Genomic DNA, 15,479 nt, shown 5'->3' with positions numbered 1-15,479 from the left:
TTTACATAAATGAGTCCAATAGGTTAAAAGCTTTCTGAAGCTTGGAATGAATAAGTCATCGTGATTTCGTCCAGACGCTACAGTCCCCCTTTTCGGCCGACGAAGTTCATGTGTGGACCTCGCCGGACGACAGTCATCACAATGGTCGGAAGGCAGGTGAATCATGATGGTCGATTAGCAGGTGGTTCCTACTTGTCCTCATTCTTTGGTTCCTTTGGCTGAGGGTTCATCTCGATGAGATTTGACATGGTCTCTGCCTTGGCACCTTTTTTCCGCAGGTTCCATTTGAAGCCTTGAGAAAAAGCATCCCAGTGCTTGGTCATGGACGCTCGCGTCTCGTTGACCCTTTTAAACAGGATGAAGGCCAGGCCTAGTGTCAGGGTGTAGCCTATTCCCGTAGAGAGGCAAAGTGCCGTGTCGGCGGCAGTCCAAGCTTGGACAACAGGTGAGTTGGTCAGGATAGGCAGCCGAGACAGTGCTTGGAGGACCCTGTCGATTGGAGTAATGTCGATTAGCTGGGACCCCCCTTTCTCAATCCTCAGTTCCAGTTCTGGATCTAGGGTGAAGTTCTGATTCTTGAAGAAGGATGGGATTTCCAGCTCTGATCGATACTCATCACTCGGAAGATGGTACAATGCCAGATCATCGAGGTGGAGGATGGCACCTTTTGGTACTTGAATCCACATACTCTGGTTTAGAAGGTGGACACGGGTGGCAGTGTCATGCTAGTCGTCAGTTAGGGTGGCCGTATGAACGGGAGTGTTGACGAGACACCGATCCCCCACAATCTCTGCTTGTGTTTCTGCTCTCCTTCCTCCAAGAAGGGTTGGAACGAAGGCTGTCTCCTTCCGCCCTCAAGGACCTCCTGGAGTCGAAAACAGTAGGTCAGCACGACCTGGTCATCAGGTTCCTGAGGGGAGCCAGGGGATTAAATCCTCCTCATACTCCTCTCGTACCCTCTTGGGACTTCGCAGTGGTCTTATCTGCCCTGCAGAGAGCTCCCTTTGAGCCTTTGCAATCAGATGAGCTTAAGTTACTGTGTATGAAGACAGCGCTCCTGGTTGCATTGGCCTCAATCAAGAGGGTAGAGGACCTGCAGGCATTTTCGGTTGACGAAGCGTGCCTAGAATTCAGGCAGGCTAATTCTCACGTGATCCTGAGACCCCGGCCTGGATACGTGCCCAAGGTTCCCACCACTCCCTTTCGAGATCAGGTGTTTTGACAAGTGCTGCCCTTGGAGGAGGCAGACCCAGCCTTGGCACTGCTCTGTCCAGTACGCGCCCTCTGTGCTTACGTCGACAGAACGCAGTGTTTCAGGACCTCAGACCAGCTCGTTGTCTGTTATGGTGGGAAGCTGAAGGGAAAGGCTCTCTCCAAGCAAAGGTTGTCTCACTGGATAGTGGATGCCATTGCTTTGGCATATCAGCAGCAAGGTCGACCATGTCCCCTTGGGGTTCGGGCACACTCCACTCGAGTGTGGCTTCCTCATGGGCTCTAGCGCATGGCGCCTCGCTAACAGACATCTGCAGAGCTGCAGGCTGGGCGACACCTAACACATTCGCGAGATTCTACAATCTCCGAGTGAAGCCAGTGTCCTCTTGTGTACTCGTTTCAAGTAGCCGGTAACTAGGATCTGCTCAGGTGTCTTCGCTTGCTCGCCATTCCGCTACTCGGACTGGATACGTGCGATATTCTCCTCAGGTGAGTTTTTTTCGGGAAGCCCTGAGTTCCTCCAGCACTGTTGACGTCAACGCCAGAGTTATCATGTTGCCAGCTTTCGTGTTGGCTAGGTGCCTCCATGTGCATGATTTATTTACTATTTATTTTCTCTTACTTGCCCTTCATGGTTGTATATTTGATTTGAGACTTCATTGCTGTTACTTATTGTAATTTGCAACTATGTCTTCCTTTTGAGAATTGTAAATTGTTAATGTTGTTTATTCAATGCCTATTTTGTATGAAAATTTGTTTATTTCTCCCAAAAAAAAAAAAAAACTTTTGCACATGCTAAAAATCATATGGAATAACAGATACTGAAAAGTAACAAATCTGTCTTCTATAATGATTGGGTTAAAAATAAACATATGATCTGTCTTTGATCTTACTGATTCCAGTGGTAATGTTCTTTTGAGCAATTTTGATTAAATTATATATATATATATACATATACATATACATATATATTGCAGTATAGAAAGAAATATGATTAACTTATTAAAGCCGTACCTCTTCAGTTTCTTCAATTGTCAAAAAATATGAATGCATACATTGTTAAGAGTGAATGATGTTCAGTTTCTAAATACAAGATGCAATAACCAGTTTATTAGAAACCTTGTGACTCTAGAATTATATCCATCACTTTTAGATAAATAAAAGTATACAAAATACCTACAATATCCAATTACACCTGTAACTGCAGAGGACACTAGGAGACTGTGTATCTTGAGCAGGATTCTTTGAGAACTTACTGTGCCTCACTGCAGTCTAACTAATGCAATGAAACAGTAGTTTTATTTACATTATAGTGGGCCGTCCTTACAGGTAAAGTAACACTCAGATCACAACTTTAAACAAAGGATGTAAACAGTTATATGAATCTGCCCAGATTTTCACCAGCCCTGATAACTATAAATGGTAAATGGACTGCATTTATATAGCGCTTTCATAGACCTATGGCCACCAAAGCGCTTTACATAGCCTCACATTCACCCATCCACTCACTCATTCATACACCGACGGCAGTGTCAGCCATGCAAGGCGCCATCCAGCTCGTCGGGAGCAGCTGGGGTTAGGTGTCTTGCTCATGGACACCTCAACACTTGGTCAGGTGGAACCGGGGATTGAACCACCAACCTTTCGGTTTGTAGACAACCTACATGAACCACTGAGCCACTGCCGCCCCTATACCACACTTATTATCATAAAGATTTGTCCACATATTATTCAAGCACTGCATTCACACTTAACTCAGGTATTGATCAGCATCAACAATAGCTATCAATGAAAGGAATGAGACAAAAGGTGACAGCCTCAGTTACCATGGTTTTACATTTGTATACCCACACACCTAAAGCAAATAGATTTATTATGAAAATTTTAAACAACATTTATCCTTCTGCTGACTTTTGACTCTGATTTCATTTAGACCAAAATAATTCTGTCTTTTGCACTAATGAAACAACAGATCATCATTTCTTTTCATATACAATTGGAAATAAATTTGTCAAGGACAAGTGGAATAACACATTATTTTGAAGTATTTTAGAGAATAAAAATAGTGGCTATTTAGTAAAATATATATTTATTCTTGCTAAATTATTTGTACAAGTTTTTCAAGCCCCAACCTCTTTTAAAAAATGTAAGTGAACTGGAGATAAATATTTTATCCTGTTCATTATATCCTGTAAAACAATTAAGGTTAATTAAAATGTGTTTTTTATTCTAAACAAATGGTAGAGCTTTCTGTGGAGTTCAGTAGGTGTAATTTGTGGCTGTGTTCACTCAGTAGTGTGCTATTTAAATCAGCTTAGGCAGCAACTATGTGATTTCAATATGACAATAATTACTGAAGATATCAAGTGATTGAATGAAGTTACAAAAAGTGTTGTCCTCCTAACAACTTTTTTCTAATAACAAAAAGACCTCTGGACATTAAAATACAATAAAACAATTAAAAAAATAAAAAATATTTCAAACAGATTAAAGTGCAGAAGAACTATAAGCAATAAGGTATGAAAGGCTGTGCTGTATTGTGAATACTGTCATGGCTGAAGGACGTTGTTAGTCACAAAACAAAGCGGAGCTCACAATACCACTCCTCAAGTACCTTATTGATTTGACAGTTATCACACAATACAAATATTAAAGTCAAAATTATATGTGATAATGTTACTTTTTTGAAGTACAATTATTAAATTACACCCTTCTGCTACAAAAATAGTCCCTGACAGTAACAGTAAACTGCAAGAGAATGTTCCTAGATGTAATGCCTTAAATAAAAAACAAAAGGTGTGTCCCAATTTGCACTCATGCATTATTCTATGCTGTTTTTTAGTACGCTTTTTCGTGTGTCTTTAAAGTCCACAAGACAGTCATTTTAGTTTTCAGAAAGCTCTCACGAGTGCTATATGCACCCTCGATGCGAGGGCTTAGGGTTCCATTTAGGCCTCTGAATGGGTCACTGAATCATTGGCTCACTCGATTTGTTAAAACCGCGGATTCATTCAGTAGTGAAACACCATTTGCTTGGAGACACACAAAAGAGCTGCATTTAACTCCGCTTTTAGACATGCACTAGCGAACATCCCTAAGCACTTCCCCTCGGGGGAATCCCGCCACCATTTTAAAGTGCGCTCAACTTCGTCAATTTTGACAGACCCTCGACCCCTCGATTTTGACAGAGGGAGTGAGTCTACACTTCAGGCATCTCCATAGACCACAATCAGTGTTATTCAACTATTATTTCCCTCCGATTTTAGGGATAACTTAATGTTATTCCAGGATCAACAAAATATGTTGACCCTGGAATGCGTCAAACTTGGCAAAATCAGGATGTGCAAAATCGGTATTGTGCTTGAACTGTGGCGAACTTCACCCGTATGGTGATTCACCCGTATAGTGAAAAGATTCTACAAAGATGGTCTTCTGCGGCACTCAGTATATAGACCATTGGCCATTAAATTACTCTGGTGTGATTTAATAGGGCTTCAGTATTTCCAAAGAAAATATACCTATAACGCTATATGCTATAAGCTATGCAGCTACCTAAGCAATGTCTCATTCCCTCTAGTCTCTTTGAAACCTCCAGGAGTTTCAAAGTCGTCATCTGATTGGTTGAAGACGTGTGTCATGCTTTTTAACCATCCCTCATGGAAGAAGAAAGCTGCCATGTTAACAATTGTGACTGAGCGCTTATCGGGATCAGCTAAACACTGGATTTTCAAAAGTATGTGAAGTTCACACCGAAGCCTTTTTAAAATATGTTCAAAAGTTTTACCTGCCGCCGGACTGTTATTGTAGGGAGATCGACATTATATTTTCACGCCCTAAAAATGACGCAGAACAAAACGAACTGTCCAAGGAAAGCTGCTGTGCAAGACTAGTGCAGCAGATTAATGGCATATTTCAAGAGAATCGTTCAAATTGGTATACAAGCATCAAATTTGGCACAGATACTCTCTAAGGGTCACTTTTTGGGAAAAAGGCGTTGGCCACCCAAAATTCAACATGGCGGCCATTTTTTCAAGATTCATGCATTCCCTCATCTCAATGAATGATGATTCATGATTTCTGAAATTGGATGCATGACTAAAAAGAGGGTTTTTTTTCTTTTCTTTTTTTCACAATTTTATGTGAAATTAAAGTTGATGAATAATGAAAAGTTACACCCTTCATTAAAGCCACACCGCGGAACTTTTGCGGGCGCTAGGGGCGCTAGACCTGTAACTTTCACGTCTAGCGCCCCTAGAGGCCACAAGCGCCGCAGCACTGTCGCAAAAGCCTAGAAGACATCCACTTAATAAATTAATTGCACAAAAAGTGAACAGAAAATAATGTCTGATCAGGTAAGTCGCATAGACCAGGGGTGCACAACCCTGCTCCTGCCGATCGTCTGTTCTGCACAGTTCATCTCCAATCAAACACACGTCTTTAATTTTCAAGCGATCCTGAATACGTTAATTGGTTGCTTCAGGTGTGTTTGATTAGGGTTGGAGATAAACTGTGCAGGTCAGGACAGTCGATCGGCGGGAGCAGGTTATAGACGTTTTGTACCTAAAACTAAGTTGTTATTGTGCTTGTTTTGGAGTCATTTTATCTTTAGATCGGACTTACATCGTTTTATTTGTGTTTTTCCTGTAGTAACCTATGAATTTGAATCTAAAATCATATAAGCCTCTAATAATACATACACGTTTGTATCTAAAATCATATAAGCCACTAATAATAATACACACATATATGAATGTGTAAAAGGACAAAGAAACTGAAGCCTACAAATAACGGCAGTAGGCTATGTTGTGACTTATATCAGTTTTGTTACACGATTTCCAGACTTCGCAGTAAATATTACATTATATATCCACATTTATGCCGATGTTCGTTTTATTGTCAGTCATTTTCTTCACCGCTTGAAGAATCTTCAGAGTCCTCTCCCGAAACAGGGAGAGGACGAGGAGGACGCGGAGGACGACGAGGGAGAGTTTTAATTTTTTTTATTGCCTCAGCCATGTCCGCGAGCCGAGCAGGCGGGAAAATAGTAGCAAATGCCTTAGCTCCATGAGTATATCAGAGCCTATGGTCACGTGACGGCCGTAAAGCGATACGTTCTACAGGTCACATGACCTGGCCAACGACGGTCCGTCTTCTCCAAACTTACATAGGCGGTATTTCAAGAGGGCAGCCCCGATCGGAGCATTAATAGTGTCAAACGCTGTATATTGGCCTGAGGAATCATTTAAAATAACTCGTATGCGTCAACTCTTTAGGTCACAAAGTCCACGGTGTGGCTTTAACTAAATTACTAAATAAATAGAAATACTAATTAGAACTAAATTAACTTTTGTCAGAAGGCCTAAAGTACATTATATATGAGTTTCTATGTGTGTAGTGTGCATTCATATCTACAAAGGGACTTGATATTAAAGGTGCTGTAGTGATTTAAGGATTTTATTTATTTTATTTATGCATACAGAAAATGATCTTGAACAACATTACTAGTCATTTTTTTAGAACAAATAATAAAGAAAAAACGAAACAAATTTTATTAATATAGCTGTACACTAAATTTTCAAACAAAAAAAGTGTTTTGCAAATAAAAATAATTTTTATCAGGAAACAGAATGACAACCCCCCACTGTTCAATGAAATCAAAGCTGCACTGAAATAAAACATGAATTTAACAATTAAAATGAAAGTGATTAAGCCATGTTTTAAGATTGCTGAAAGAGTTTACAATATATCACAATCATATACTAATATACTTCTTACGTGTACTGCTGAATTAACAGAATTATAAAAAAAATTAATATGTACTGAAACAGTGTCAATCCTTCTGAGAACATAGCTGGAGTCAAAGTGAGTCAATATGGACACTCTGTTGCCCCCTCAAACTAAGTGCACTTGAGGAGAGTGTAAGAGAGAAGAAAGTCCATAATTTCTTGCAAATCCCAATAATTTGATAAATCAACTTACATAACTATAACTAATATATAAGGTATAACTAATATTTTGTTTTCAAGCACGTGAAAACACATTTCCATTTGGCTGAACTCTCCATGCCACTCTTGTTTCCTTTTCAATCCCCCATTCCTTCAGCTTCAGCTTTGTCTGAAGAAGAGAATTGGTTATTACAATTGGTTATTATTAGTGATTCAGGATAAGACAAAAACACAGTTTGGAAGATTCAGAGTTTTTTGAAAAGATTTTTTACAAATTGTCATTGAATGGAGTTGCTTAACCTTCACAAAATATTTAAATCTCAAAAGGACAAACTAAATATTACATTTAAGTTATTACATGAGTTATTTTGGGTGCACTAATATCCCTTAATTCATGCTTAATTAAGCTATTCAATAATGATTGCTGCATCAGCAACTAATAAACCCCACTAATTTCTGAGGTTTGCCATTTTTAACTAAAATTGGTTGCAAGATTGAAATATAATGAAGCTGTCACTCAGCTAGTTTATGACCAAATAATGGTTTGTGGTTATTGCTAACTTTTTACAAATTGCCTCGTGCAGTAGTTTGGGTAAAATTGTTGAGCTTGAAAATGTGAAACTGGAATGAAATGATTTATCATTATATGAACCCTTTTTACAGCAGTTTCAGTGCTTTAGAAAGGGTCCATATGATGTTATTTTTTTTAGCATCACAATAGGGGGAAATGTCACAATATGGACACAGTAACATTGTACTGTCCTCCATATACATCCTCTATATACTTCGACAGCAAGCTAAACTCCCCTCATCAACTTCACAGACACGGAATGTCTCTTTCCAGATTTTAATAAGGGTAGGGTAAAACAGCGAAGTTACTAAAGGCCAAGGAGACCTGTGGTCATCTGATCAGTCATGATAATTTCAGCACTATAATGCATTATCCTCAGAACAGCCAGTAGGGGCAGACAAATGACCAATCAAACAATTACTCTTTAATTAATAACTTTGACAATTACTGTAACAGAACACTCCCCGCCTGGCATGATTGAGCACCACCAATAAATAACTGCTTGTTGACACATTACTTTAACTTGGATTCAGGAGGAAGGAGTACGACAATCCCTGTTACGCGTCTATGGAAGAGCTTGGTGCCATCTTGTCTAGGAACTTTTATTTCCACCTTGCAAACATTTTTTTATATATATTGTTGTATTACAAATTTAGTAAATGTTTAATTTAGGTTGCAACAGTAAAAATTGAGTACATTGAAGTTAGATTCTGCTCAGCAAAGTGCAATTCCTGTTTTCTCCATTGTAAGTTAAATGAGTCAGATCACTGGGACTCTCACCTTTTGTTCTGCAAATGGCTTTCAGAGCCCAAATGGCTCTTGGAGCCCCAGCCCTAGACGTTGAATAGTTAGGCTGATTGGATTTGCATATATGCGTTTGCATAGTTATGCTGATTTGATTAGGACTGGTAACACTCTGGAGTCTGGAAGGGATCCTAAACCTGTATACTCATTTACATGCGTTGTTCAACCTCAATGTAAGTCCCTCCCCCTTGGAAAGTGTATAACCTTCAATGTATAATGTTTGAGTTAGATTGTTGGAGAACTGCAGCCATGTACAGCGAAGTTCTCAATAAAGAATAACTTATGTTTGAACGCGATCCCAACGTCTCCTGGTCTTTGCTTCGATGAAGGAATAAAGTTTCCAACAATATATATATATTTTGCATTTGTTTGGAAAGACCTGCGTAATAATTCCCATTGGCCATTCATTTCTTTTGGCTTGGCTATATTTAAGGCGCACAATGCTACCCTGATTGCTGATGGGTTGATCAGATTTCCACTTCCTACACGTCTGTAGTAAAGACAGATACGGTTTCCTCCATCTATCCCAGAATATGTTAACTAGATGTTGGACTTGACGCCATTGACGCTGCAAAAGATTGAGCGACAGGGGTGCACACTTTCTGTGTGAGGATAACAGAAGGTGTGAGGAGAAACTGGTAATTCGGATCAGTAGACACCAAGGCCTACAAGCCATCTTCTGAATTTGGAGGTGGACACAAAGTTTTCGGCAAAGGACACAATGGTATATGATGTTATTCACAAGCTTCTTGCCCCCGATGATCCAACGACTAGCTGCACGGATAGCTCCTTCAGTGAGCAAGCATCCTTGATGCAACCAAACATTTACTCTTTAATTATTATTAACTTTGACAATTACTGTAACAGAACAAGCATGAATGGGGAATGATGCCCTCTGTCCAAAGAAGCTGCGTTTCGGTTAACACAACCTCAACGTTGTGGTTGTAGCAGGGTGTGCAGTCAGACCCTTCATATTAAATTAGACTGTTCATTCTTCCTTTCCACCTCATTTTTATGTTGACAACACTCGAATTGTGCATTTTAAATGGCAGTTTTTCTCACTCATGCTCTGTGCAACAATGCCCTCAGTGCATTGGAGATGTGCCTTGGTTTTTACAACCACTATGTTGTTGTTCCACTCATGGTGTATTCTGGGCCACTCAAGTTGAGTCAGCAACTTCAGGGTCTGGTTCAGGAAGGTCTGTAGCAAACTAGGGCACAGAATTAATCTATGCTCCTCAAATTTCACATGCTGACTGCAGATGTAGATATTTTCCGGTCTGCACAGTCAGTCAATCATATTGCCTAGTATGGGTCACAGTGCTCACTTTGAAACGTCTGATGCCTCTATCAGCTCATTTGACAGTGGGGTGACTTCTATCAAATATGTCTTCTTAGGTTCTTCAAACCTTAGAGAAGGATATGCAATCCAACTACAGCTGACATGCTCCCCACAATGGTCGGTTGCTCAGAGACTCTGATTTTATGACACACCAAAAAAAAATAAAGAATGGTGGTGTATGCCTAATCACGAAATCTGCTTACTTCTAAACTTCACTCTAGAACACAGGAAGTTTCTCAGGTTTGCTTTTGGGGGCAAAGCTTACCAATTCTAGGTTCTTCCATTTAGCCTGGCCTTAGTCCCTCATACCTTAACTAAATGCATGGATGCTGCTCTGGCATCATTACAACTCCAGGGCATATGTGTCTTGAATTTTCTTGACAGCCAGGAGCTTTTAGTTCAATCTGAGCATTTTCTGTCTTGCTTCAGACAATCATGACACCTGAGGGGGTTTCTCTCTTAATTTTGCACTCAAGTTGTTGTGTCCCAGCCTTTTTTATCCCACCCTTTGAGTGACAGGAGGCTGAGGAACACAGGAGACAGACTTTGTGCTGTGAGAGTGTGACATTTACATTGTGATTGCCATTTGCACTGATGCACCCCCATACCATGGCAGTCTGGATGGTCCATTTCGTCTTTGGGAATGAGAACTCAATGTCTGTTTTCCCAAAAACAAGCTGAAATATGGACTCATCTTACCGTAGCACAGATTTCCACTATGTTTTGGATCATCTGAGATGAGCCCGGGCCCAGAGAACTCGCTGGCATCTCTGTATAGAACTGATCTATTGATTTCTGCTTGCGTAACTGAGATTCAAGTGGCATGCCTTGATGCCGCAGCAGATGTGTTAAGTGACAATGGTTTTCCAAAGTACTTTTGAGCACATTTGGCTGTATTTAACAGAGTAGCATGACGTTTCTCATGCAATGCCATCTGAGGGCTCAAAGGTCATACACATTCAACAGAGGTTTCCTGCCTTGCCCTACATGAGATTTCTCTGGATTCCTTGAATCTTTTCACAATGTTATGTGCAGTAGATGGTGCAATCTTGCATTTAGAAATGTGATTTTTGAATTGTTTGAAAATGTTCTCATGATATTTGGCACAAAGTGATGAGCCACGACCCATCTTTGCTTGCAAAGTCTGATATGTTCCTTTTACACTCAGTCACTATACCTTCACTTATTACCAATTCATTGACTTATTGTGGACTGTTTCAAAAGAGTTTAACTTGGATATTCTATAATATTTTCACTTTTATTTAGCCTCTGTCCCAACTTTTTAGAGTGTGTTCCAGCCATACCATTTTCCTATCCGTAGTTAAGATAAGATTATACACTTAAGAAATGTAATTTTGAAATAGCTTTTGTCCTAAATTGGGTCCTAACTGAAATTGCCATCAAACAGATAAGATAGGATTCTAAAGTTAGGATCTTTCTGTAATGCGCCCCTTGGTCCCCCGACTGAGCCTGCTTTTTCCCCAAGGTTTTGTCACCGATGGAGTTTGGGTTACTTGTCTCAATTTGGTTTGCTTAGATGAGGACACTTAATATTCTGCCATATTATTGACTTGACTGCACTGACACTATTGGATGAGAACTAAACTGAGCTGGAATATGACATCACTGCTTTCTCCAGAGCTGCTTTATAGATTAATTGAACTCTTTCCATAATTTATGAACTTTAGACAGTCATTGAACTGAACTGAATCAACACTGAACTAATTTCACCTGAATAATGACTGTTTACCTAAATAGTGTCAGCCACTTTTGCGTAAGATGTTTATCAATAACTATAAACCAACATTTGGCCTCAAATTAGCTGAATAATTTAAATATCAATATTTACACTTTTCACTATAATGAACTGAACATCAAATCAATATATTACAACAAAATGATAACATTTGATTTTTGGATTGTTGAATAAAGGAGATGAAGACCCCTGACATAGGACAGGCCACACTCACAATTCGCTGATAATTTAAAGGGGAATATACAGGTATTTAATATGTTTTAAGCTAGTTATTTTTCATGATGGGCTAATTTTATGTTGTGTAATAACATGGGATGTGTGCCACTAATGCTTCATGGGACATTAAATTGTATACTATTTGTGAAATTACAGAAACTACTGTTGTGGCAAACAATTTTCTATTACTGAATAAGAGACAAGCATGTAACAATTGTCTTTAAAGATTATTTATTCCCTTGCAAGGAAAGGTCAGCAATCATACAGTCATACAAATTGCCTGCAGAGTGTGACCATAAGAGTCGGGCATCCTTCCTTCTTTATAGTCCCTAATTTAATAACAGTTCTTTGTTCCATCAATGTAGCAGAGAATCATGGGACTCCACATGCAATCCTCATGCATTTTACTACCTTAATCTAATTACTATGAATATAAGAAAATGCACACATATAGAACATATTAAATTTCTTCCACACTACATATTCTCCATTATCGGTTTCAACACAAATAGTTTAATACTTACCCACTGTAAGATAACTTTCAACACTGCAGGGTCATTTAGATTCTGACCACCTTTTATCTTCACTCTCACAATCTGTTTCTTTGTACCTGTTAGAATAAAACAAAGCAGTCCAGTAATAGTATTAGGAACACTGAAATTGGATTTCTTACATTATTTTGTTAAAACAATCAGTAGCTATAAGGATCAGACTTACGGTGCATGCAGAGGAAAGGAAGGACATTTGAGCAGAGCTGATAACTGATCATACCACCAGAATCTGAAACACCACAAGGTCTTTGCAGAGTAACCATGTCTAGTTGATTAGTCAGCCAGGTAATGGAGGAAGTGGAGACATTTGTTGCATCTGACCATTTCCACACGTCTCTGTAAAGACCAATCCAAGCACTTGTATATGGTTGCATCACAGTCAGCTGTTTATTCTCAGTTTTACTCCGAATGATGACCAGGTCTGTGTAATACCGTCTGCAGTAGATCCTAGCCTCCTGCCAGGTCTTGCTATCGCTAACGAAAACAAACCTTGTTGTGCTGTTCTCTGAAATAAGAGTTGGTAAAATTATTATTATTTATTTTTCTGCACAAAGTAAATATTATAGAGTACATTTGTAAGTGCTTTGGCTATATATGTTTAGTAAGTAATGGTCCACTGTCTTGAAATGCCTCATTTACATAAATACTTTAGAGTTCCAACCAAGAACTCTACGAAAAAAAAAGTTTTCATTCAAGTGTGCTATTAGTATACTTCTCTTAAACTAAAAATAAGAAAGTATACTTTCAGTCTACTTTTTTTATATACTTTTCAGAAATAGGCCTATACTTAAAATTGTCACTTGCGTATATACTTGACACACTGACAGAAAGGTCTAAATATATTTGGCCTACCTATCTTTTGATCGAGATATACTTAAAAGTGTTTTCTAAGTATACTTGGCTTGTAGTTGTGTTTAATCTTTTCAGTAGCCTGTTAAATATTTTTTTCACATAGTTTTACATACTGTCTTATAAACTTATAAAACTTATAAACAGATAAGGCTATCTGTGTTTTCACTGTTTTACGGTAGGGGGTGCTATTACACATCTTCTGAAAGAGTACATAATCTCCTGATCAAAACACAGAAGAAGAAGAAGCTGAAACAAGTGATAGAACATTGCTCATGCAAATGTAAAATAACGTGATCATCAACATTAAACAGCATGTAAATCAAAACTGCCTAACGTTGTTGAATGAAATGTCAACCCAGGACGAGCTATAGGACTGTGAAGCTTTGGGGATGTTGATTGACTCGATCTACTATTTTGATCATCGTTCTGAATCCCATACGGACAAAGTCTTAAAACAAAAAGCTGAGAAAAGTAAATTTTTGTCAAAGTGTTGTCTAAAAAAAAGAACAAAAAAAATTTATTCAAATTACCCACATTCAAGTGTTGATAAAAAAGAATGCATGAATTAAAATTATTTAAAGTGCAATTAAAGGTATATTTCAAGTATAAAAAAAGAATACCTAAATAGGAACATAGTAGTATACTTGTATTATTTTGTATTATGTATTATTTTTGCACTTTAAGTATGATGTTATGTTATCACACACCATTTCCGGCGATGGTGTTTTTTTTATTTGTTATTACAAGTATACTTGCAGCATAAAACTACTAAACTAGTTGTTTACTGAGAGTATACTTAAAAGTGTACTTTCATAAACTAAAAAAAATATATATATATACTTATAAGAACTTAGTACAGACTTAATAAAAATATAAAGTTCCGTATTAATTACAAGGTATTGCTACTGACTTATAAAGCCCTAAACGGCTTAGCTCCAGTCTATTTAACGGATCTTCTATCGCCCTATAATCCATCGCGCTCTTTGAGATCACTAAATTCAAGGCTTTTGGTCATACCTAGGATATCCAGAACCACCAAAGGAGGGAGAGCATTTTCACATTTGGCTCCAAAACTCTGGAATAGTCTTCCTGATACTGTTCGTTGCTCAGACTCGCTCTCCCAGTTTAAAACTAGATTAAAGTCGCATCTCTTCAGCCAGGCATTCATATAATCCCACAGTTCAAACTACAATCCGGCCTCTATCCAATGCCAGAGGAGAACTGGCCCCCGACTGAGCCTGGGTTCTCCCAAGGTTTTTTTTCTCCATTAAGGCACCTGATGGAGTTTTAGGACACCATTAGGTCACTTGATGGAGTTTTTCGGTTCCTTGCCACTGTTGCCTTTGGCTTGCTCAGTTGGGGATATTTTGGGGATATTTAATTTAATTTTATCAATCAATAAATTCCTCTTGAAACAAACTTTGTTGTATTATTTTAATTTAATACTGTGAAGCTGCTTTGATGCAATCTGTATTGTGAAAAGCGCTATACAAATAAACTTGACTTGACTTGACTTGACTTAATACAGATGCAGTACAAATGTAGTTTGGCTATCACCAGAACAAGCATTAGTCTGGGGAGTCTGCTCTATATTTTCTACTGCACAAGAGGCGTGATCAACGGGCATAGTTCAATTGACTCTGTACGCAATTGGATAGTCCTTCAACCAATCAGACCAACGATCCGGGTGACGTACTTTGCAGCGAAAACTCCAGGCAGGAAACGTGTCAACAAACATGTTGGTTTGTAGCATTGATCAGCGGTTTGCAGAAGCAGCAATGGCGTCGAACGATTTTTGCAGGTTGTGCAAAAAAAACATGAAAGTGAGTGGTATTTACACCCACTTAAGCGATTTTGTTTGCTAAACTTAAGAAGCCATTGAGCATCTTCGAGAGGTTAAAAGGAATTGGATTGGATTAAACCTGCCAATAGCGCGCCAGGTGGATAAGTCAGTTTGTAATTGGTCCCCGCAGATTTGTAACGGAAGCAACATAGAAGAATGGACAGGTTTCCAGCCTGAGCTGCAGGGCGAAATCAAATCGGCGGCAGATCGGGCTGGGTTTACCCAGTCTTGTACAAATGAGAAACGTAGTTGTGAAATAGTTGTGCACTTAAAGTTTACAAGTGTTACACTTATAGTACACTTAAACGTATACTTTTTATATACTAAAAGTGGGCCAATTTAGTCCCAAGTAGTATTGAAATAGGTCACTTACTAGTTTACTACTAG

The 15,479-nt window shown here is 38.8% G+C and overlaps 1 protein-coding gene across 1 annotated transcript in view; it reads right to left on the bottom strand.

The window, feature by feature from the left end:
* Positions 1-6,874: 6,874 nt before the first annotated feature.
* The window catches only part of LOC309496214 (putative C-type lectin domain family 20 member A), a 32,404-nt gene continuing 23,799 nt past the window's right edge, over positions 6,875-15,479 (bottom strand). Inside the window, exons 3-5 of the mRNA XM_082166170.1 lie at positions 12,564-12,902; positions 12,371-12,456; positions 6,875-7,326 (exon numbers count right to left, since the gene is read on the bottom strand). Coding sequence (XP_082022296.1) covers positions 7,234-7,326; positions 12,371-12,456; positions 12,564-12,902 — 518 coding nt within the window. The 3' untranslated portion in view covers positions 6,875-7,233. The remainder of the gene's footprint in view (positions 7,327-12,370; positions 12,457-12,563; positions 12,903-15,479) is intronic.

Source organism: Leuciscus leuciscus (genome assembly GCF_965113295.1).
Source record: "Leuciscus leuciscus genome assembly, chromosome: 4".
Lineage (NCBI taxonomy): Eukaryota > Metazoa > Chordata > Actinopteri > Cypriniformes > Leuciscidae > Leuciscus > Leuciscus leuciscus.
This window is presented reverse-complemented; position numbering and strand designations above follow the sequence as displayed.